This window comes from Sander lucioperca, chromosome 17 (assembly GCF_008315115.2).
Source record: "Sander lucioperca isolate FBNREF2018 chromosome 17, SLUC_FBN_1.2, whole genome shotgun sequence".
NCBI lineage: Eukaryota > Metazoa > Chordata > Actinopteri > Perciformes > Percidae > Sander > Sander lucioperca.
In genome coordinates, this window is record NC_050189.1 from 14,179,126 (window position 1) to 14,202,501 (window position 23,376).

The window sequence follows — 23,376 nt, forward strand, 5'->3', positions numbered from 1 at the left end:
CCGAACTTCATAGTTTGATGTATAAGGTACAAGATACTGTTGTAAATAAGGAGGATAATTGAAATAAATACATTTAAATATAACTTGAAGCCAGTGTGTGTCTTCTACTACTTAGAGATGGCTAGAAGAAGGATGTCCTGGGGACCTCGAAAGTAGCTCTTAGGTCTTCGAAACTCAACATACCTTTCTCATTGAATAGCTGGTTTACAGTAAAAATGCCTCTGTCACTCCACTGCTTACAAGCAAAGGGTTTGTTACCAGACATTAAATGTGTATTGTGCCAAATTGGGGTGTCCAGATGCCACTTGTTGGTGTAGCATAGTTGCTTCTCCACCTGTTTAAAGTTGGGTTCCACTTTCTGATGAATCAAAAATAAAAAGAGAGTTTTTCCAAATCATTATCTACTCTTTTAAACAATTGTAAATTATGGCTGGTATGTCTGATGCCAAGAAATTCTGATCTATTGTTAAATATTTCCACAAAATGTGACACTAAAACACTGAACTCTCTACTGGACGTCAGAAGATATCACCTCCAGGGATAAATGCAGGTACTTCTATCACTGTGGTTCAGGCTGGAATGGTGGATGTGAAAGACTTTGTACTGGCATTTCCTCTCTATGAGGACTTATTCTTCCTTATGCCATGCAGAGGTAAAGTGGGTGTTGCAAAGTGAGTTTTTGTTTTGTTGATTGATGAATTGCTTGATTAAGTGGGCTTTGGTTGACAGTGGCACTTCAGTGTCTTTCACAGTGTAGAAATTGAAGTAGAAACCTAGATTTCAGTCTTCATAAGCACAAAATGATATTGGCCAAAGATAAAAAAAGATTTTAGGGCATAGTTTGCGTTGCATTCTCTTGCAAATAGCAGTCCTGATGTATATATTTTTGCGTACCAGACACATATTATTATCTTGCACAGTGAATGTACAGTAGCCACGGGGAATGAATAATTCATTTCTGGAAAAGGATCTATTTGCCCCTGTGCCTCTCCGCGCGCGTATGCAGCTGGTGCCATTTGGTCACGGCAGAAGCGTCTCCAATTATCCAGGAGCACATCCCTGAATTTGCGCTCTTTTGCCTCCAGATCCATCCACATTGATTTTGAGCGAGCCGTGATCAATGCGGACGACTCAAGAAATCTGCATGTGCATAACTCATGCGGGATGATTGATGTGTATTTGCGCAAAGAAATCAAACAACGGGCAAAGGGAAAATCCTTAAACAGAAATTCTATTCTATCCACAATATGAAATAAACAATATGTGAGTTTAGGTGTGTCTAGGACAAGTTGTTTCCATGTCTCTAGGTGTGATCACCGTTTCTTCACGTGGTATGTAAAAACGATCATTCAATTCGATAGGCATGCTGGTCCTCCTCAGTCCCCTACCAGTCCAGATCTGTCTGATGAGTGGGCCGCCTTCACACCACACGCGCCCCGCTTTAAACCTGCACCTGTCGGGTGTTAACTGGAAATAATCGACACGTTTGGGGAGAGAGATGATGGTGGCGGCGGCTCGGTTCAGCACGCTGGACAGCGCTCGTGGAAGTTGGAGAGGACGGCCGCGCGCGGACACAGGAGGATTTAATTGATACGAATTTGTGGGAGCTGCTGGAGAGATGAGCCATGGTTGATTTTAAGTGCTTATTACCAACAACAGGCGCAGTTAAACCGAGAGCGGACTTTCTGGAGTGAGACATGGACTTTGCTGAAATTATTTTCGCTTTGTTCATCATCGTGGTCGCGGTCGTCTCGCTGTTGTCAAACTTGTTGGTGCTGCTATGTTTCGTCCACAGCACCGAGATACGCCGCCAGGTGCCCGGTGTTTTCACCATGAACTTGTCCTTCTGCAACATACTCATCACTGTTTTGAACATGCCGGCCACTTTGGTGGGAATTATCAGGGACCAGCAGCCTTTCGGGGATTGCATTTGCCACACGGTGAGCTTTCTGGAGACTTTTCTGACTGCGAACACCATGTTGAGCATGGCAGCTCTCAGCATAGACCGGTGGATTGCGGTGGTCTTCCCGCTCAGTTACTCCACTAAAATGCGCTACAAGGACGCGCTGATCATGGTGTGCTACTCCTGGCTGCACTCCTTCACCTTCTCCCTGACGGCGCTGCTCTTCTCCTGGGTCGACTACAACGACGTTTACGCGTCCTGCACCTTGCAGCCGAGCGAGGAAGGCAGCGACAGGATTAAGTTTACAATCTTCACTGTTGTTTTCCACGCCACCAGTTTCATGCTCTCCCTGCTCATATTGTGTTTCACCTACTTGAAGGTGTTGAAAGTCGCCAGGTTTCACTGCAAGCGGATCGACATTATCACCATGCAGACTCTTTTCCTTCTGGTCGACATTCACCCAAGGTAGTTCACCTAATGCATTCCTCATTTGTATATAGGCTAAACATGGTTTCTCATAGGCCTTTCAATCTATAATTCAGAGTCTAAAAGTCTTTTGCTCTTTTCAGCGTGAAACAGAGATGTTTAGCAGAGCAAAAGAGGAGAAAGCAGAGAGCCACAAAGAAGATCAGCATCTTCATCGGCTCATTCATCATCTGCTTTGCTCCCTATGTAATTACAAGGTAAGTCGAATTTATAGTAACCCATAAATCATTTAATTTACTCTAAACTCCTGTGCAATGCGAAAACGCTAAAGGACTCATAACATTAATATGTAAAACTCATATCTGCATCCAGACTCATTAGAGTTGTTGTTGTCCTTTAGAAGATACACATCTGTCACACCATTAGTTTACATTAGACACAATTCAACACTTGAAGTGCAGTCACACTACATAGCTTCTCTGAACCATAACATGGCTCATTAGTCACCTGTGTCATCCTGCTGCTTCCACTGAAACACACACAATACAGTGTAAGACAATAAATACAGAAAACAAAAAGTGGCTTACAGAGAAAAGAGGAAATGCTTCAGGGGCCCACAAACCAGTTGTCAGCCAGATGTGGCGAAGATGATCCATCAGTTGGACATTTGTGGTGCATGCACATATGGGAGACAAGAGGGAGGACATATTGACAATGAAAAAGTGTCTGAGATATTGAAGTAAACTGCTTACCCACTGGCAAAGTGAAGCATCTAATTATGATAATTCCTACTCATGTATCCGTTCTGCTTTGAAATGAGCATTTATACACATCATTTAGTGATGGTTAGAGGGGAATATTCTTCGCTCTCTGTGGTAACCTTATGCTTCGATTACAGTATGGTACTGTACGGAAATTAGTGGAGTTTGAAGGGGGGCTGAACCCTATGGTTCAATTTTTAAAAAGCCAAATCACTCCCCAGTGGTATTAAAAATGACATGTATATATATACATGTGTACATATATATATATATATATATATATATATATATATATATATAGTATAAAACAGTGTTGAATTGGTCTAAATCTGTGGAAGATTTTAAATGCCTACATAAAGCAAATTAAAGAAAGATACAATGCACATTGTTATACGTATTCCCTTTGTATACTCAATGTGTGCTCTATGTATGTATCTATGGAAGATTTAAAATGCTATCCCAGAAAAAAGAAAAAGCTCCCCTGCACCTCCTTGTGAAAACTAATGATAGTGCTTTATATTTACATATCAGCAGGTTTAAGCTGTTCTTTGCTGGACAACACTGACATGCATTACACCTCTTCACTTTTCTGTGTTGTGATTAGATTCTATTGTGACATGGAAAATTCATGTCAGGTTGTTGGAGCAAGACATTTCACAATATCCACGTAAATGCATAACATTGCACATAAGAAATGATGGTGAACATAGAGTCCTGTAACAATTATTTCCACTGTCAGTGATTGAATGAAGGCACAGGCGACAACTTTGTGGAAAAACCTCCATTTTGACCCCTCCGTTTTCATACAGTCCCTAATGTGTTAAGGGCTCCATAGGTTCAGTCTTACCTAATCAACTTTGCACATTTAAAAAACAAGAAAAAAAGAGCTCTGACCAAAATGTACTTTGTTTAATTATGTTTCTGCTGCTGCCCCTTCAGGTTGGCTGAGCTTTTACCCTTCGTGGACATCAACCGCCGCTGGGGGATCATCAGTAAGTGCCTGACATACAGCAAGGCTGCATCTGACCCCTTTGCCTATTCCCTCCTACGTCAGCAGTACAAGAAAGTGCTGGTTACTGTCGTCAACAGGCTGCTCCGCCGTGACCTATACCCCTCATCTGGCCACAACAGCTCTTTGGACACAGAGAACGACTACTGTCTCCAGAGGATCAGCTAATGGCAGACGCGGACATGACAGATACACACTACAGGCCAAAAATAAAGGTTGCCTCTTGGAAGAAGGTGTGCGGAGGAAACGAATGAGGAGAGAAACAGAGAGGGCAGGATGCTGTTAGGAAGGGAAAAGAGAGCAGAGGAGGGGACCGATTGTGGGTGGGGGGCGAAGAAAGAGAGCAAAAATAAGGAAGATAGTGGGTGGAGAAGATTGAGAAGACAGTAATGAGGGGGAGGATGAAGGTGGCGGAGTGGAAGACAGATAGGGAGTGACGGAGACGATGTGGAGACGGCCTCAGAAAGTATTGGTAAACAAGAGAGCTGTGATTCATCGGTGGCAGCAAAACACACTAAACCACACAGATGCACACACAGATCAGACAAATCAATTTCATGGAGTAAGTAGTGGGTTCAGATTAATCTCAAACGGAAGGACCACACAGCTGGACACCGGCCTCTTGTTCTCTTTGAGCGACATGTATAAAGTGGCCTTTTGTACTGTACCAACCACTTTGTAATGATTTTGGCAAATCCACATGTCCTCTGCCACAGGGACAAAGCAAGAAGCTAAAGGTCGATAGGTGCTGGAGTGAAGATGTGAAAAGAGGAAAGACTGTGTTGCTACTGCTTCTGGATAATGTATTCTTAGGTGTGGAGACTCAACTGCTGCACATTATTGCTATGTTCTACAGTATATTGACTATGTTAGACTACTTTGCAGTGTCAGTCACTGAATATTGATGCACTTTGTCTAATTCTCTCAGAGCTACTATAGTTACAGGAGCCAAAGACAAATAACATTTACACCATGATATTAAATGGCATGGCTGGTGATAACTATATTTTTGTTATCGTCAACAAGTGCCATGTGAACACCAAAATCAACAAGGAGTTGCTCCATCTCTAAATATTTTCAGAGCCTTTTTTAATTTTTAGTTTGTGGCACTTTTGCCATTATTTGAGAGGTATGACATGCAACACATGTCTTCTGTCAAATCAAACTGTCAATCAAACATTGTGCTTTTAACATATGGGATGCATCTAAATTACTAGGACACAATGATGTATGATGATCTTAAAAAACAGGTCATGGATATATACTTTCATTTTTTAAAACAAATTTCATAATTTCTTAAATCAGCTGGGCACTGTAGTTTTTAGAGAACATTGCTCAAACAGGAAAACATGTAAATTGTTTGGGAACTATTTTTAGATGCAGATTTATACACATTTGATGCACTGGGAAGTATTTATGACAGCAGTACGGGTTAGTTTGTTTGACCGAAAATAAACTACAGTGCCCTGGTTTGTGGTAGTGAAGAAACATGTCACCCAGTGCAACAGCATGTGCTGATGAGTTTTTGGACGATTGACAAACATAGACCACCAATGGGTTTATTTGAATGCCAGGTGTACTAGTGGTCATTTCACCATGTTCCAAGTTCCTACGCCACTTGGTCTGCATAGCATCTTAGTTTGGATGTGTTTCATTTAATTAAATACAACTCTCTTGTGAATTAAACCAGCATACTCACAAGTCCAGGAGGCAGAGATAACACTTGTTAGTAGGATCAATTCATTATTGGTTTGGTTTTCTTTATTGGCTCTTTATGGGATTTGTTGACAAAAAGAAAAACATAGAATATCACCCAACTTATCCTTTAAAGTGTGAGTTTGTAACTGAATGTACTAGAGTTAGCCCACTTTTGACTGAAATGCATATGTACAACTGTGCTTTGTTTTGCCAGTTGACTGGAGAAAATGTTTATATGGATATTTACATGATGTTATTATATATTTTGCACTGTACAGGAACAACTTTTTGTCTAGATAAAAGGGGAGCAATGTAATGTAGCATAGGAATGCTTTCAAAGTGCTTTAAACACACCGTTTTGTGTTTGTGCCAGATTTAATATGTGACTTTTTCAGTGACTTAAACCAGAATAGCTGCTTTATTATTAAAAATCTGTTTCTTTCGATGTAAATGTATGTATTTTTCCTCCTGTAAGCCACTTACTGTTCTTTGGCAGTGCGATTAGCTATTTGTAGAATATGTGCAATAAAAGCTGTCAATTAAAAAGCTAGTAAAAATATTAATGTTTTCACAGTAATGTCATTGGATCTAGATAATGAGCTTTGATTTAATAAGTAAGTTTATAAATTAAATTCAAACAGTACAGTTACGTGTTGGACACTAAATGACAAATAGTAGGACTTAAACGATAGATGAGGATTTTAGACAACTTATGTATTCAATATTCAAAATTGATGGATACAGGTATACTTGAAAAGAAACATAATTTGTTATTCTCAAATAAAGCTCTTTTGGTTCCTTGTTTACCACCGGCTAGTAACCTGTTTTTCCATCACATTGTTTTGTTTCCATCAACCTCATGGCCCTAATTATATTGTAGATGATAATATGGTGTAAATGTCTTTGTTGCAGCCGCATTATTGCAAAGTGTAATTAAAGTGACGGGTCAAAGATCATTTTGCCAATTATTTATCCTGATTCACACTTAATTCAATGAATGGCAACAGCATGAAGTGTAGGAATCTCCATTGTTTTGTGGCTAACTCAACCGCCACTATATATATATATATATATATATATATATATATATAAAACAATATAATGAATTCAAGCAGTTCATGCTAAAAGCAGCTCACGGTCATACTGAAGCCAGGGGTTTAGCTATATTAACACATCGTTTAATTAACCCCAATCATCACAAACTGCTAAAGGAAAAACTGATGATTAAAACTGCTCAAATGGAAAATGTATGCATAGAAAAATATGTGTCACATCTGCTGCTCAAGTTTAAAAGGACAACTGAGTGAGTGTCAACCCACTCTCAAAACTATATTTTATACATGACTCTTCTGACACTAGTTTCAAACTTATCGTTAAGGACCATTTAGCAACATGACCCAGTCTGCAGGTAGCCTGCTGCATCAATAGTAAACACCTCAACCAAGAAAGGCAATACAACAGTGGTTACATCTCTGAGAGACAGATTACATGTATTGATGAGGAAGTAGATGTCTTACAAAAAAAGTCTAATTCTGGAAACAGCATTGAAATATTTGTAAAAAAGTAAGTATTTTAACACTTCATTTCTGGGCCATGCAGAAATATGCATAATAAATGTTATGGATCTAATTCATATTCCAGATTTAAGATACAGTAGTATTTTTACTTTAAATACTCTCGCTCGCACCACCCTTAACTCACTTATTACAGTGAGAGGGTCGAGCTCCCTCTCAAGATTCTCTCGCAGGGATCCTGAGCCCGTCTGCCTGCATGATGAATAATCATGCTTCCCTATTATGTTAATTCAGATCAGCTCAGCTTGAAGGAGAGAAGAACCTATAATTAGTTGGATGAGTAAAACAAGCTCAACGTAATAAAGCTCAATGTAGGTAGCCATGACCAAAAACAATTTGTGCGATAACCTCCTGACACATCAAAATAGGATGTAAAGTTGCTCACTTGACAATTAAGTTAAATGGATAGAAATCCGGTCAGGTGGCAATCACCTCGGCTGAGTCTTGAACCAAATTAAACCTTCTTTTGAGATAATCCAAGGACTTGCTTAGTCTCATGATTATCTTAGTAGTAATTCTGAGAATCCTTGTTCCATTAAGGAGATCTTTCAAGGCTTAAATGACTTGTTTTCTTGATTGACAGCTAGCCTATCACAGCTAGCTCCCACCCCCTCAGCTGCACCCTAGCTTCCTCCCTTTTGCCTAAATGTTGATTTTTTGGCTGTAAGATGGAGTTTCCCAAAACATTCCAGGCTTAATAATTAAAAAAATGTCCTTTCTGAAACCAGTGGGTGATGCCACAACTACGGCATTAGGTTTAGCCAAAAATCAGGCATGTATCTTTGGGCAAAGAAGGAGAAGCCAATAGAACAACAGCCTATAGCCTATGTGTAGCCCCATTTGAACATTAGTTACATGTGATTTGGTTCCATAATATTCCACAGATGTCTACTTTCTGTCTGAATTATTAAATGTTTGTTTATATAAATCCAACATTTTCATAGACTGCAGCTGCTCTTCTTCTTCGCTGATATGTAGCTGTTACATCCGCAGCTCAGAAGCTAAACGTTGATTTGCATGGAACCAAAATTTGATGTTGTAAAGAAAAAAAGAAAATACAGAAAAAGTAGGCTATGTTATATAGTTTAAGGTTAAACCTAAATTCAAGTATATTAACTTAAAACTATTTATGTCTGGTGTAATACCCTGCTAGTATGATACTTTAAATGTATGATACATGAAACATTTTGAAGTAAGTTATCGTGTAGTATTTATCATTAAGACAGCTAGGCTAATTTATAAAAAAACTAGCCTAATAAAAACTAGCTTAGCTGCTAGCTTAAGCATCATTATTCCTAAAAGTTAGACCAGAGTTAATGTTGTGAATAAAGGTCTACATGTGTTTTTAAATTAAGACAAGATAGTTAAAATGGGCACAACAAAAGTACTTATATCAATAATATATAGTAATACTTCTAATTGTAATGTTCGTGACCCCAACAGGCATCTTTAATGATAACCATTTTTCTCCCGCCAATTGAGGACCTGTGTGCATTATGGCCACATCCATGATTATGGCCCTATGACCAAACAAGACAGCAGAAGTGACACTCCAAGGTAAAAAAAATATGAAATTAATTTATTCAAGGGGGCACTTACATTTTTATTCATTTTAATGAGAGAGTGAAAACCTCTCCTGGAACAAAAAGTCAGCTACTAAACTCAAAAGTGGGGGGAAAAAAAGAGATTTATGCCTGCGTGGTCCCGTTTTAATTGACTGAAATCTCCGTAAATACAGTCACTGGTGAATATACGCCATATTCGCAAAATCTACGTTCTCATTTTCATTCACATGTCCCTACTTCACCTCAGAGCCACTTGCACTGTAATTTGATATTTGACCGTAATACGTGTAATAAAGTGGGTGAAGTTCAGGGGGAATTTCTGCAGACTTTGGGAAATTGACGCACAGACTGCATGTGCGAGGTGCCACATCGAAAATATAAACCGCGGAAAATGAGCATCATGCTTCTGATCCTGCTGCAGTTGACTGTCCTTGTGTCGTGTGCTCCTCCACAGTGTGACCCAGGATTTCGAGGTAAAGTTATTGACCTTTATGTGATGATGACATACTTTATTATCCTACGTGCATCCGGAAACTGTTGCATGATTTGGACATATTTTCACGTTTCACTCAGACAGTTTTCTAGATTCAGAAGCTGACTTTCATGCAGTAAAACTTGTGAAAAATGCTTGTAAGTAACTTTTTAGCTAGAAAATGATTGTGAATATGATTAGATATTGACTGATAGCTTGTCAAATGGTATTAATATTCCAGATGAAAGCATGCTTTTTAACCTTAATGATTAACATTTATAATCTTGTAAAATATGTTGAACTTCTAGTGACTTAATGGTACTTTTGTAGACAGACAGACATTTTAGAAAGCTGCTGAAGCATAACCAGATGTAGATCAAGCAGAGTATTTTGTAGATCACATTGAGGCATTTGCAGAGACCACTCTGCCATCTACTGTCTGCCACAGTGTCAGCTGATGACATGCTGATGTGTCTTGCAGGACTGTGCAAGCCAAAAGTGGAAGAAAAACGTGAGTACCCTTGGGCTCGGAGGAAGAGCGATGTCTGAGCATGAGCTGTTTGTCATCCAGCAACATGAGGCATGTTGTAGCAGCTGATCATCTCTTTGGACTGTTTAACTTTATAAATGGGAGCTTTTCTTTGACGTTTTGAGCCTAAAACCACATACTTTTCACACCAGAGAATGATCAGGCTCTAAATCTCCCTGACAGGTCGTGTTTGTACAGTTACATCCCTGTGAGTCAGTGTTTTCACCAACAGAAAGGATGAGATCATAAGTCACACTAGGCGTAGTCTTAATAGAATCTCGGCCGAAAGCCATAAGACCATCATGCGTATTTTTAGATGATCAATGGCAGTATAAAATATTCAAATGCTAATTTCCAGAGGTAATAGAAATATTTGGGGCTAGATGATTGAAGACAGCACAGTGAGGCTCATCATTAAGTGTGTGACACAGATGGAGATACATGTCTGGATCCCTCGAAATAAGAGTCATAAAGTTATATTACTATTGGCTGACTGTTTTCTGCACTTTTTAGTACTATCTGAATTCCTTTTTTTTCTACCTCAGCCAAATGCACAGATGTATTACTGTCCTACTGCGAAGACATGGCCTACACTCAAACCATGTTCCCGAACATCCTCGGCCACAAGAACCGCGAAGATGCCGAGGCCGGCGCCGAGTACCTCCTAATGAGCGTGGTCGAATCTCTGCTCGGGGGAGTGTGCAACCCTGAAATCCGCATGCTGGGCTGCTCTGTGTTGGCCCCGCGCTGTGAGAAGGAGAAAGTGCTGAAGCCCTGTCGCACCACCTGTGAGACGGTGCATAAAAGATGCAGCCACTTCTTTGAGGACATAGAGATGGCTTGGCCCTACTTCCTGGACTGCGATCGCTTCTTTGTCAGTGACCAAGAGGGATGTTATGACCCGCTGGATGGCCTCAGAGGTGAGAACAAAGTACAATATTACTGGGATTGTGACCTTAGTGACCCGACTTTAGCTTTGGCTATGACTAAATATATCCTTGTTAATAATCAGGTGTTTACCTTTTTGTTTTCATCTGCAAGAGAAACACAAGTATAGTCCTTTTGAGTTTCAATAGAGCCGGCATCTGGTTCGCACACATGCTCATGCGGCTCGCCTCAAAATAAAGTCCAACTTGAACGCCTTATTTCCCCACATAAACTCTACTTACACTGGGTCCTGTGGCTATTGTCATGTGTTTTTATTAGCAGCCGATCCATATAAACAGCGCCTTAATGCACCACAGGAAGGCAAACATCGTCTTAACTGTTGTAAATTCTCAAAGTCAAAAACATGTTTCTAAAGATAAAAAAGAATACTCTGCTGCAACTAAGAGCAGAAAGCATGTGTGAGCCATATGAGAGCATTACAGCCGGAACCTAGGCAGGACAGAAGGAACTGATTTGAGCATTTAGTCTAACATTTTAGCATTTGTGTATGGTAAACTGCGTACATGGTAAGAGTCTTAAAGTCAACCAATGAAATTAACTACTCTGTCTTAACATGGACTACTATATGAAAGTGTCTTACTTTTTACTGTAGTGGAAAACTTTTTTCAGTCATTTAGAATTTAGTTCAGATGTCTGGCAGCAGGTTGGACCTCTGTAATTATTCCCATATTCACATTAATTTTAAACTGATGTGACTTTAAGCTCTTCACACAGTAATCTTGTACAGTGTGTACGTATGTAGCAAAAGATATGTTAGTGAAAAGTGGGTGTTTTATAATATTTAGCCTCACTTTATGGAAATGTATGTGTGTTATCCATTAGATTCAATGTGTCTAGATCGTCTATAAGATGAAGAAGATTGAACCTTTTTTACACTGTACAAATCATGCCATTAAACCAGTAGTAGTGACAGTTTTGACAGATGGTCTTCTACATCACTTGAATCTGGCAGCACGGTTTAATGTGTTTCATGTGGTTTTGGAGCTATTATTGGTTTCTGCTAAGTGTGAATACAAAAATAAGGCCAGACATCAGCCTGTTTGCCAGTTTAACGTGTTTGCTGAAATAAGCATATTCAGCATTTGGTCATATATCGACTTTCCACACTCTCTGTTTGATTTCTGCTGTAAATACCAGACTCTTCAAGCACTCTATTTACAGCCTGGCAGCCTTACAAGAATGTAAACAGCATTTTTGTTTGATAGATCTAAAATGGGGCCAATCACTATTAGATCTAAAAGCACATTGATCAAACTGACAAGACTATGCTATGGTTTTCTGTACAGCAGAGCAGGTTGTAGAGGCTGTTGACAGCATGGAAATTCCTCCTCCTGAGGAGCCCGCCACCACGATACAGTTCACCTATCACTCCAACGCTCAGATGATCAGCATCTTGAAGAAAACTGAGGAACAATGCTCTGACATAGCCAAAACCTACAGCATCGGCCGCAGCATGGAGGGCAGGGAGCTGCTCGTGATCGAGTTCTCAAACAACCCCGGCCAACATGAACCGCGTAAGTAAAGCTCGTCAAAGTCTGTAGATAGTCTGCATTCTTTTTCATTATCAAGGAAGTTAGACCAGTTACTGTAAATGTGACCCTGTGTAGTCGAGCCAGAGATAAAGTACATCGGCAACATGCATGGAAATGAAATCCTGGGCCGCCAGCTGCTGATCTACTTGGCTCAGTACCTGTGCTCAGAGTATCTGCTGGGGAACGAGCGCATCCAGACCCTCATCAACACCACCCGCATCCATATTCTGCCCTCCATGAACCCTGACGGTTACGAGATAGCGGTTTCTGAACTCCAGGACAATAACTACAGTGATGATGAGCAGGCGGTCAGTTCTCCACGGTTACATACATTTATTGCTGTTCAGTTTGAGCCATTTTGTTTTGTGACACATTTGGAAAACCAACCAAACATCCTAACAATCTACACATCCCTCTTAAATGTTACAGTTAAACAACATGCAAAACAGACCTGAGCTTGTAAGATATTGAAATACCTTGTAGCATGAGTGCAGAGCATTTTCAAAACAGGAAGTGTGCCTTTACACACATTTACAGAACACTTTGCTTCGTTATAGCATCTGTCTACCCTGGTGCTTGAATGGTTAGTCAATAAATCAGTCATTCCACAGAATATTCATTTGCAGTCAAAGCAAAAATGCAAAACATCTGTTTCATGTTTCTTTATTGTGAGGTAAATTTAACATTTTGGGGTTCTGGACTGTTGGTTGGACAAAAAAACAAGCAATTTTAACTTTAATTTTTATTTCACATTGGGTTCTTGGGCTTGCAATGAATATCTTCTGTGAGTTATCGTCAAAACAATCCATTAATTGAAAAGAAGAATTGACAGATTAACCGATAATGAAAATAACGCCACGTACTGTATGCACCATAGATTAAGATCTTACATTTAGGACAAATAAAGTATAATAGAGCAACAACATCCATATAACATTTCCAAACTCTCCAGAAGTCAAATAATAAAAATACAAAAAAAAATCAGGTCAATAAGTAGAAAGGACCACTATCTGGAATGTAATGAATGCATATATTTTTCTTTCATTTGCACTATCCAAAGAACAAGAAGAATAAAATATATGGGCATAATAACACAACAAGCATACAAAGAACATGCCTGTTTGTGTAACAAAACATATGAAAGTGATTGGATAATTTACCCAGCATTTTATGCATATACAGTATTTATGGAACTGTTGTGATTCTTGTCCAGATAGATAATTGTCTTGTAGCCTGAAGTGTCATGAATAAAAATACCAGCAGTAAGTGAGGCAGTGTGTGGGAGTTGCAACTGCAAAAATTCCTGCAATTACTGTATGCATCATACTGTTGAAATACAAAATCCAGATATTCACTTCATCATTAACACAATCATCAGTACTTGAATGAATAATATTCATCATTGTCTAATTTTCTGAAACACAAATTTGTGACTACCACAGAGATACGATTCTTCTCACATCGGCCGGAACAATGCTCAGAACATCGACCTGAACAGAAACTTCCCGGATTTGACATCCGTCGTTTACAGTCGACGCAAACAGAAGGGCTACCGCACTGACCACGTCCCAATCCCAGACTATTACTGGTTTGGTAAGGTACAGTATGAATCCTTTCCCATATATGTCATGTCAGTGAATGAGGTTTTAGACCTAATGGGTGACATTGCAGAGGAACGGCTCTACCACTTTCAATCGAATAAATCTGATTTGTTTCATTTCTTGGTCCGAATAAGTCTTAATGCTGAAATCCAGGTTGCACCAGAGACTTACGCTGTCATGAAATGGATCCGCTCCATCCCGTTCGTGCTCTCCGCTAACTTCCATGGTGGCGACCTGGTGGTGTCCTACCCCTACGATCTGTCCAAACACCCGCTGGAGCGCAACATGTTCTCCCCAACACCGGACGACAAGGTGAACGGGTTCCTTGAAAAACATCACAGTCAAAAGTGCATTAAATCCACCAAATAAGAAAAACATGACATGTCTTTATCTTTAATGAATAATAGCTGATAAAAAATACTATGAAAGTGAATATGGCTCTTTGACATGCATACAAACAATACATATTTATTTTCCCTGCGTCCTCAATTTTTGACATATTTCAAAACTTAATGTTTATTATTGTTTGACCTGCTCATTGTCTGTAATGAACTTAAAGAAGAGAAAAATAACCCTCAGATTTTTCTTCCATAGGTATTTAAGCTTCTTGCAAGAACATATGCAAATGCCCATGAGACCATGTCCAATGAAAATGCCCAGTGTGGATCGTCTCGTGGTATCAGTCACAAAGGAACCATTAATGGAGCTCAGTGGTCCAGCATGGCCGGTGGTGAGTTGAAAAAGTAAACATCATTCCTCAGTAACAGTGTCCCAGTGGTAATGTCCGACTCTGAAATAAAAAGAAATGTTAGATGGAGCCACTAGAGGTCGCTGTCAGACCGCTTATGATAGAAAATCAGGGAAGCTGAGAAGTGTAGGGGAAAGGTCAGCACGGTTTCTCATGGATTTCTGGGTAAAACAGTTTTGTTTTTGTCTCTGGTCAGGCATGCAAGACTTCAACTATCTTCACACTAACTGTTTTGAGGTGACTGTAGAGCTGGGTTGTGATAAATCCCCCCCTGAAGAGGAACTGTTTCTCAGCTGGCATGAAAACCAGGAGGCCTTAATCACATTTATGGAAACGGTAAGAACATGATTATGGTTATGTTTGCTGGTTTCTTATTTTTGTTGATATCACAGTGTTTGGCCTAAGGATGCACCGATCCAATCTCCAATTTCAAAACACATCACTTAACTACTAACTATTACTTAACTACAGTGTAAGCGGAGGCTATGAGTTGCTATTTATGTAGTGACATTAGCTCCCAACAATGGTACTTCTGCTGTGAGAATGCAGTTTAAATTACAGAATAACTGCTGGCAAATATAGCTAAACAGGCAGTATTGTGGACAAGGGGTTCAGTGGAGAGTGATGTTTATAAGGTCAATATTGACGCTGACACTAATCCACCGTATCAGATCGGTGCATCCCTAAGTTTGGCTGCATGGAGATGTACAAAACAATGAGTGGATGATGACTGATCCACTGTCATTATTTAAGTAAACTTGCATTTAAAGTTAAGTGTGGCTTGTCATATGTCGTTCCTCAGGCCCATCTAGGTATCAAAGGAGTTGTAAAAGACGAGGAGGGAAATGCAGTCAAAGGTGCACGAATATCAGTCAGACGAATACAGCATGATGTGACCACAGGTAAAAAGCTGCTAAGAAGATGCACCATTTTCCACAGATGAATTAACCAAAGCTATGACATTAGATTTGCTTCATTGTCCATATTCCAAGTTTTTGGCCAATGTGACACATTTTGTCTTTGCGACAGTGTACTGTTGTACCAGTTTCTGACTGGAAAATATGTATTCATGTCAACATCAAAATCACTATCGCAATTAGAAGCTCCGATTTTTCTAAAGGCTTCAATATATCCGACTGGAAGTACCTGAAGACCAAACAAATGTGGATGCCTCACTTCAACCATAGTCTGTCATTTAACATCGTTAAACCAACATTTAATGAATATAGTGTTATATTTTCAATGCACAGTGTTTTGAATCCATACACAGTGAATCCACAACTCTGTAATCATACAGCTGATTTGAGTTGTCCAATGACATGAACACTTGTAAGTTGTAATCTTCCCCATCTCTACCATCCATTCTTTTTTAAATAAATTCTGCATTAGATCCTCCCTGCCTGCTATACACTCAAATTCCACGTCCCCAGTTTGTAGCACAGACTTTTGCCCTGATGAGTATAGTGTAACACTTTTGGAGTTCTCTTTCAGAAAAACACAGTCCTACTCAAATATAAGCATGTAAATTATGAGTCCAAACACTCAGCCTCCTTCTCCCTGCCCAGCTGAAAACGGAGAGTACTGGCGCCTCCTCACCCCTGGCATCTATGTTGTGAGCGCCTCGGCCCCGGGCTACGCCAGAGCTATGAAGAAAGTACACCTGCCTCCTCGCATGCACACAGCAGGCCGGGTGGACTTTGTGTTGCAGAAAGCTGCGCCAGAGCCTGACCTGCGAGAGGAGGATGACACCATCCAGTCTATGGGCACCTATGACCGCTTTGACCCTTATAATCAGTACGAGCGCTACACCCTGGTGGCCAATTTGAGCCACAACCGCGAGGAGAGAGTAGAGAAGCCCTGGTGGTGGAACTACTTTGTCCTGCCGGGAGGCCCTGCACCAACCTGGCTGCTCAAACACAATTAGAGCTTCCATAGGAAAAGTGAAAGAATAGTATATCTTGCTACAGTATACGCACACACACTGAGCTATTGTGTAAAAAATGTGCTGCTTTTTATTGATGTTACACCGCAGAAAAGGGTAAAAGCTAGCTGGCTGGCCTTCATGTTAGCTTTTATACTTTTACCTACATGTGCTTTGTTTGGTCCAAAGTCAATAACATTACTTTAATTAATAACCATGATGAAATTGAGACTTTTATAACAATTTTACATCAGAAATAAAGAACTGTTGTGTCAATGATTGTATATAGTCACAATGTGAGTCCTTCTAGCTGTCCTTATAGCTCTGCTCTACTTTTAAACAAGAACATAAAAAACACAATCAAAAGGAAAATAAATATGTTCAAAAAAGAGAACTCATAACTTTTTCTTCTGAATGACCCACCTGCAATCTTGGTTCAAGTATTATCTCTTTAGTAGGTAATTAAACCAGGTGACCACTAGGGGGCAGGCTGAGTCAACGTCTGGCCCAAGTTCCTGCAAACCAGGGGGTCTGGTTATTCTCCCACACAGTGTACAATTTGTAAAATTAGCAGAAATTATTTTTTGCGGGTGTGTCTTGAGCGTTATGCTGAGTCAGTGTTTTGTAGGATTAAAAGCCTTTTCTGATTTCTTTTGCATTTCTTTCTGAGCAGCTTTCTTTAATGCCGATAAAGATGTGGTTTACTATAACATTTATATAATAAACTTTATATATTGCAACAAAAAACATACAGTACAGAAGTTAAACCTATTTGATAATATTTTAGAAAGTATTTAAAAAAAATATTCAACTTACGACCCCTTAAATTAAACATTGTATGCCTTATTACTGTACGTGTGATTAAAGCTGTGAATGGTTCCACCTATTCTTTTTTTTATAGACTTGGAGAGGTTAAAGGATCCAGTTGTTCCACAAAAAGCATGCAAAGAAAAAAAAAAGACCATCAGTTTGGGACCCACTGATCTAAACTACAGACTTAAAACTCTCAACATAAATCTCTTTATGACCTGATTATTCCTGGATAATGGCTAAAACTTCTGTCAGTATATAATTACATATCTTCCTCCCACACACCTGAGCAGGAAGGATGTTTTGTAAACTTAAACCTAATTTCTGTTTGTGTATATTTTCAACTGTCAGCTTTATGGTGGAGCTAATCTACGCGGTGGAACGCTCATACAGCATGTTCTGACTTGTAAATGTTCCTATGATACTTCTGAAGCCTTAAAACCATAAAATCTATAACATAATGACAGACAAGGAAGAAAATAAGGAACTAAATAAACCATCCTTTATGATTTCCAAGCAGAGTGGGCTTATTTTGTGAGTCTATTAAAAAAGGGGGGTATACCAAGTCAAGGCATTAGCATGAAAAAGCAACAGCAATGGAGAACTGACCAAGAGGATAAAAAAGAGGGTGTGAATGTATTGTGTTGCAGCCAAACTAGAGGATCTGCTTAATAGAATCGAGAATTTAAGAAAGAAATAAAGACCTAAGCTGCATTTGTCACATGCGGCTAAAAAACAACAACACAAGTTCACCTTAATAAAGCCAAGTGGACACTATCTCCACAATGAAAAGTAGAGCAAAATGGAGTAAGGCGTGCAAGAGCATTACCAGCCCCAGGGTTCCAGTAAAGTCCCAAATCATATAAACAAAACAGCTTTTTCTGTAAGGTCATGAAAGAAGCATGGGAAAAGCAAATTGCCCCTGCATAAAGGTCGAGGAATACTATTACAGAATCACAGAGAAAAGTCTGCTTGGTGAACTAGTTGACCCACGACAAGTCAGTGAAAAAAAAAATACCAGGCTTCTCAGGGGATTTACAAAACACAAACACATGATTTGGCATCAAACCCGCTCATCCAAACAGCAGAGGAGAGACCTCCATCTACAGTAGACTAGAAAATACTGTACATTATCCCAGTAACATATAACTTACTTTAAAGATGGCATCAACAATGTCCTTTTCCATGACATACCAGTATGTTTTAAATACTGGAATTCATTATATACTGTACAGGCATTACGGTGCATGGCTGGGAGGATGATCTCCATAATATTATTCAATGTAGATTAATGGAAGCAATATTATAACGGTACAACAGACTCCTTTTAGCTGCATCTTGTGGCCCACCTCTGCTGATGGAGTTGTTCAGTTGTCATAGTGATTGAGACCAAAGTATGGCATTTCACACCTGTGATAACAGCTGGTTGTATATAGGGTGAGAGTACCCCATCTCCATGACAACAAAGTGACTCCATTCGCAGGTTGGGCAGTTTGAAGAGGCCAGATTGGGATTTGCAGATTGACATAGAGTAACTACCAACTGACAGTGTGTCTATGTAGGAGTCTATCATATATCAGCAGATAGTTGTTTTCTTCTTCTGTTTCTAGATCCGTTGTTTTGCATTGTCTTTCTCAGTAGTGTCTGTTCAAAGCGCTTGAGAACAACAGGACATAATACAGAGTCTCCACAGTTGAGCAGTAACCGGAGAGGCTCAAAATAAGGTTAGCTGGTTGAAGTATTTATTGGACATTTAGGGACACTGTTGCAATTCTCCTTGATTTGATATCTTGATTTGTTTTCTTTGCACATTGTTATTTAATGGATCAGCCGAACATTTATTTGTCCAGTATGTGCACATAGATTCATTGCTTCCAGATTACAATTAAATATATTACATGAGAGGAACAAACTGGGTTTACTTATGATTTAAAAGCTATTGCCATTTGCCTCGGTGCGAAAAAAAAAAGAAAAGAAGTAGTTACAGTAGTAATCAAATTAATATATAATGATCTGTGTAATGCTACGAGCATACATCTGGCACGAAGACATCCAGAAGACCTTCGAGTTGTACATCAAGTGCATGTCTAAAGATATCTGTACAGTCTGTAAGAATCTAATGGGTGGATTTTTTTGTGACATTCTGAGATTGTATGAGAAAACCTACATATTTTAGATGCTGGTGCAGTAAGTGTATCTGTCAGTTAGTTAAGAAAAGGCTGCTCCATTGCTCCACAAATTAGCCTCTTTAAGGAATATTGAAAGTTGACGTAAATGCCACCACAATCCCTCCCACAGAAGGTAGAGATTGATGGGACTGAAGTCTAAACCAAAGCAAACACTGTCAAACAGGCCTGTGCCTCTCTGTATGAATGGCTACTTTCATTTGTCACATGCTTTTTAGTGAACATATATGTAGGATTGACCCTATTTGCTTTTCTGGAACCATGTTCCACGAGCCGCCCATGTCAGGTGGGGTGCTGGGTCACCCATTACTTGGTGAGGCTGAGAAAGTAGCATAGAGTCGCCCTGAGCTGCCATGTTGTATTAGCATCGTGCTGCTGGCTAGTAGGTAGGTAACGCCTCATTTCAGTTCAGTGAAGCTGTTCTCAAAGGAGCTTTAATACGCTTATGTACTACCTACTCAAGATCAGTTTGTAACTATGACTATTTCTGAACGCTCAGTCCACCATGTAAATATAGTGCCACCGGGTACCTGTTTCACAGCAGGGGGTTACTTTAATTTCATTCATTTTTAATACTCTCATTACCTTATTTTAGTAAATGGCTGACAAGTGTGCTGACAAGTGTTACATTTATGAATCTGTCAGGTTTTCATTTTTTCCAATATTTGTAAACAAAACTGGATGATTTACCATAATTTGAATCAAGCAAACTTTATTTATATAGCACTCAGCACTTGTAATGAATAGAAGTTACCAAGTGCTTTAAATGAGAAAGAAAAGGGGAAAGAGGAAAATAGAAAACACAGAAAGGACAATATACTGTATTAAAGATTAAAAAAAGGGCTAGAAAAAACAAATCAAGCGTTACTTTCTATCGGTAAATCTTGTGCATTACCAGTGGTGGAAGACATATTCAAAATGTTATTTAAGTAAAAGTATCAATGTATTATCAGCAAAATGTACTTCAAGTATCAAAAGTAAAACTGGTCATTGTGCAGTAAAATGTTCCCCAGTCAGTGTTTTGCTATATATGATGATTCTGGAATAACTGACTCTGTGGGGAGCAGGATTAAAGATAGAGCGCATGATTTCAAAAGCAAATTGTATTCCTTGTTAACAGCTACAGGCTTTCTAACAGTATGAAATATAGATTGCATTCTTCTTTCAGTTCTCTCAGCTTTTGAGTTCCACAAAAGAGCTTTTCATGTTGTCAAGTGCAAACTGGATCACTGAAGGAAATGTCATTTATATTTAATGGGTATTTTGTCTAACCTGCTAACAAAGTAAGGATGCTAAAGTATATGCTCATTAATTTGCTGTTTGAGGACATAACACTAGTTTGCTCATTCGACATCTCCATGTAGAACTAATGCTGATTTGTTTTGCTGTAAGGTCATGGTCGCACCTTCTAATTTGTTTCTTTACGACAGCCATGAGAGTCGATTCCTTGCAACAGGTGTTCAAAGTCCAGAAGTGCTTACCATGAAGACAGGATTGTACTAATGCTTTCACGTATAGTTCACATTGATGTTTAAACAGCAGCAGGTCATTCAATTCATTTTTGTTGAGCCTGTAAAAAGTACCAAGAATCAGACTGGTGTGAGTAACAATGACACCTCTTCCAGAAGAAAAACTACAACTAGGTGTCATTATTATATTTCACACAGGTTTATTGCACATCTATATATTCTTAAACATCACACAGTACTTCTGCATCTTTGTGGACGTAACTGACTTCTCTTTTTTACGATATTTAGAGAGGAGATTCACTGGGTACTGCCAAACTCCCATTATTGCAAAAACAGCATTTCATTTCCTAATAACGGCTCAATGTCAAGTCCAATTCAGTCTGCCTGTTAAGCGGCAGCAATTACCGGATCGTACATGTGCAGACAACTCCTCCGGTGGGTGATAATAAGCCACTTTCTTTGTTACAGACCCTGAATAAACTCGGGGTGGAACACGTGAAGCAAAGATAATGCGACCAGTCGAGCGTGAGTGTATACAAAACCCCACCAATCGTTCTTGTAGAAAACCCCTCAGCTATGACAAAAGCTGGTCCAACTGGGTTAAGGTGATTCCACTTTAATAGTGTTTGGATCCCAAACCACAACAGAATATAACAATAGAAAATACAGCTGCTCGTTTATGAAAGTCACTTCCTTTTGAAAAAAAGAGGCTGAGTCCGGGTTGATTGACTACTGGTGTTTATGAACTTGGGAGGTACGTGGAGGACTGGAGAGTTTCTTTGTTGCGTTGTACTGTTGGTATATTTGGGGTTTCTCCTTCAGCGTGACGGACAGAGGTCACCGTACAACAAGGCCACACAGGCTTTAATTTGACCTGCAGGCTCAGATGAAGAATCATGTTTGTTTACATGTTCCTCCTGAGTTTGATTGTGTTCATTTGTTTTGATTTATTCCTGCAACGCTCGGATACTCTCTTATGCTGAGGGATCAAAGGGGAGATCTGTGTGGAGTTAGCATCTGCTTGTTCAGTCTTTGTCAAGTCATAGGCCTTTGCTTGGTGGAATAGGGGCAGCACAGACCATTTTTGATTTTAAAGATTTAGCATGTTTCTGAAAAATGAACTTTGTCAAAAACTGGAACGTTAGAGAATAAATGGTTACTAAAGTCGAAAACGTCTCTCATTTATTTGCGCGTGAGATGCCTTTCTGGGTATGAACAAGACTTAAAGTCTACAGCCATGCTAGCTGCTCTGTGAGGCTGTACTTATAGGCACAGTGGTGATTTGAGCTAAATACTAACATCAGCATGCTAACATGCTCACAATGCTAACATGCTGATGTTTAGCAGCTATTATTTACCAAATTCTCTAACTTGGTTTGGCCTGTTATTTGCTAACTAGAGGCCATCTTGTGATGGGATCATACGTGCCTCGACGCCAAATTGGGGCCAGGGGCGGAAAGTGTGTATGCTTATATATTTTGTCCTTTATATGCGCCTGACAAACAGTCAGACATATCACACCTGACAAAGTACTCAAACCCGCCTCTGTGGTAGGTCCTGCTACAGTACTGTAGGTGTCTCCAGGACCACATTTTGCCATATGACGTACACACACACACACACACACACACACACACACACACACACACACACACACACACACACGCACGCACACACACACACGCATGCATGCACGCACACACGCACACACACACACATGCATGCACGCACACACGCACACACACACACACACACACACACACACACACACACAAGGTAAAAACAACACCAACGTCACGGCTGTAATCAGCACTATAGTACATCTGAGTGATGGGATGTCATTAGATGTGCAAGTATATGGTAATTAACCAAAGAATTGGACAAATTCAACATTTTGACAAGATGGTAGTGCGAAATGAAAAGTCAGTCACCAACGTTAATACAAATAATCCTGAGGAGAACATAAAATAAATGAATGTCATGGCAATCCATCTATTAGATAGTTAGAGATATTTCAGTCTGGACCAGAATGGTTTGCTACAATATGACATACTGTAAGAGCACATGTTTACCCAAATAGTACAGGGATTGGTTGCATCAGACCCCTGTGTTTTTTACTCTATCTAGTACTTAACATATCTTCCCTGTCTTTAGCTTAACTGTCTACAAATTATTTGGATTCATACTAGACAATATGATGTATTAGTTATGGTTAATTTGAACC

The 23,376-nt window shown here is 39.6% G+C and overlaps 2 protein-coding genes across 3 annotated transcripts; both read left to right on the forward strand.

Moving 5' to 3' along the window:
* Nucleotides 1-1,013: 1,013 nt before the first annotated feature.
* Nucleotides 1,014-6,347, forward strand: gpr78b (G protein-coupled receptor 78b). Its single transcript, XM_031298432.2, has 3 exons — nt 1,014-2,368; nt 2,473-2,586; nt 4,030-6,347. The coding sequence occupies exons 1-3, from the start codon at nt 1,698-1,700 to the stop codon at nt 4,265-4,267; spliced, it is 1,023 nt and encodes a 340-aa protein (XP_031154292.1). The 5' UTR covers nt 1,014-1,697; the 3' UTR covers nt 4,268-6,347.
* A 2,565-nt stretch (nt 6,348-8,912) lies between these two features.
* Nucleotides 8,913-17,345, forward strand: LOC116049027 (carboxypeptidase Z-like). Of its 2 annotated transcripts, none has more exons than XM_031298397.2 (11): nt 8,913-9,409; nt 9,890-9,919; nt 10,483-10,857; nt 12,175-12,399; nt 12,493-12,725; nt 13,860-14,015; nt 14,172-14,330; nt 14,613-14,748; nt 14,963-15,102; nt 15,569-15,668; nt 16,332-17,345. In XM_031298397.2, the coding sequence occupies exons 1-11, from the start codon at nt 9,289-9,291 to the stop codon at nt 16,688-16,690; spliced, it is 2,034 nt and encodes a 677-aa protein (XP_031154257.1). In that variant the 5' UTR covers nt 8,913-9,288; the 3' UTR covers nt 16,691-17,345. The 2 variants fall into 2 exon arrangements, with proteins under 2 accessions (XP_031154257.1, XP_031154256.1); XM_031298396.2 differs by having other exon boundaries at nt 8,914-9,409; nt 12,172-12,399.
* Nucleotides 17,346-23,376: the final 6,031 nt, after the last annotated feature.

What these genes read in the sequence shown, in the direction of transcription:
- gpr78b (XM_031298432.2), top strand. Translation starts at nt 1,698, where the DNA reads ATGGACTTTGCTGAAATTATTTTCGCTTTGTTCATCATCGTGGTCGCG. An exon ending in CTGGTCGACATTCACCCAAG is followed by an intron (nt 2,369 to 2,472) that starts GTAGTTCACCTA and finishes TGCTCTTTTCAG; the next exon opens with CGTGAAACAGAGATGTTTAG. An exon ending in GCTCCCTATGTAATTACAAG is followed by an intron (nt 2,587 to 4,029) that starts GTAAGTCGAATT and finishes CTGCCCCTTCAG; the next exon opens with GTTGGCTGAGCTTTTACCCT.
- LOC116049027 (XM_031298396.2), top strand. Translation starts at nt 9,289, where the DNA reads ATGTGCGAGGTGCCACATCGAAAATATAAACCGCGGAAAATGAGCATC. An exon ending in GTGGTCCAGCATGGCCGGTG is followed by an intron (nt 14,749 to 14,962) that starts GTGAGTTGAAAA and finishes GTCTCTGGTCAG; the next exon opens with GCATGCAAGACTTCAACTAT. An exon ending in ACAGCATGATGTGACCACAG is followed by an intron (nt 15,669 to 16,331) that starts GTAAAAAGCTGC and finishes CTCCCTGCCCAG; the next exon opens with CTGAAAACGGAGAGTACTGG.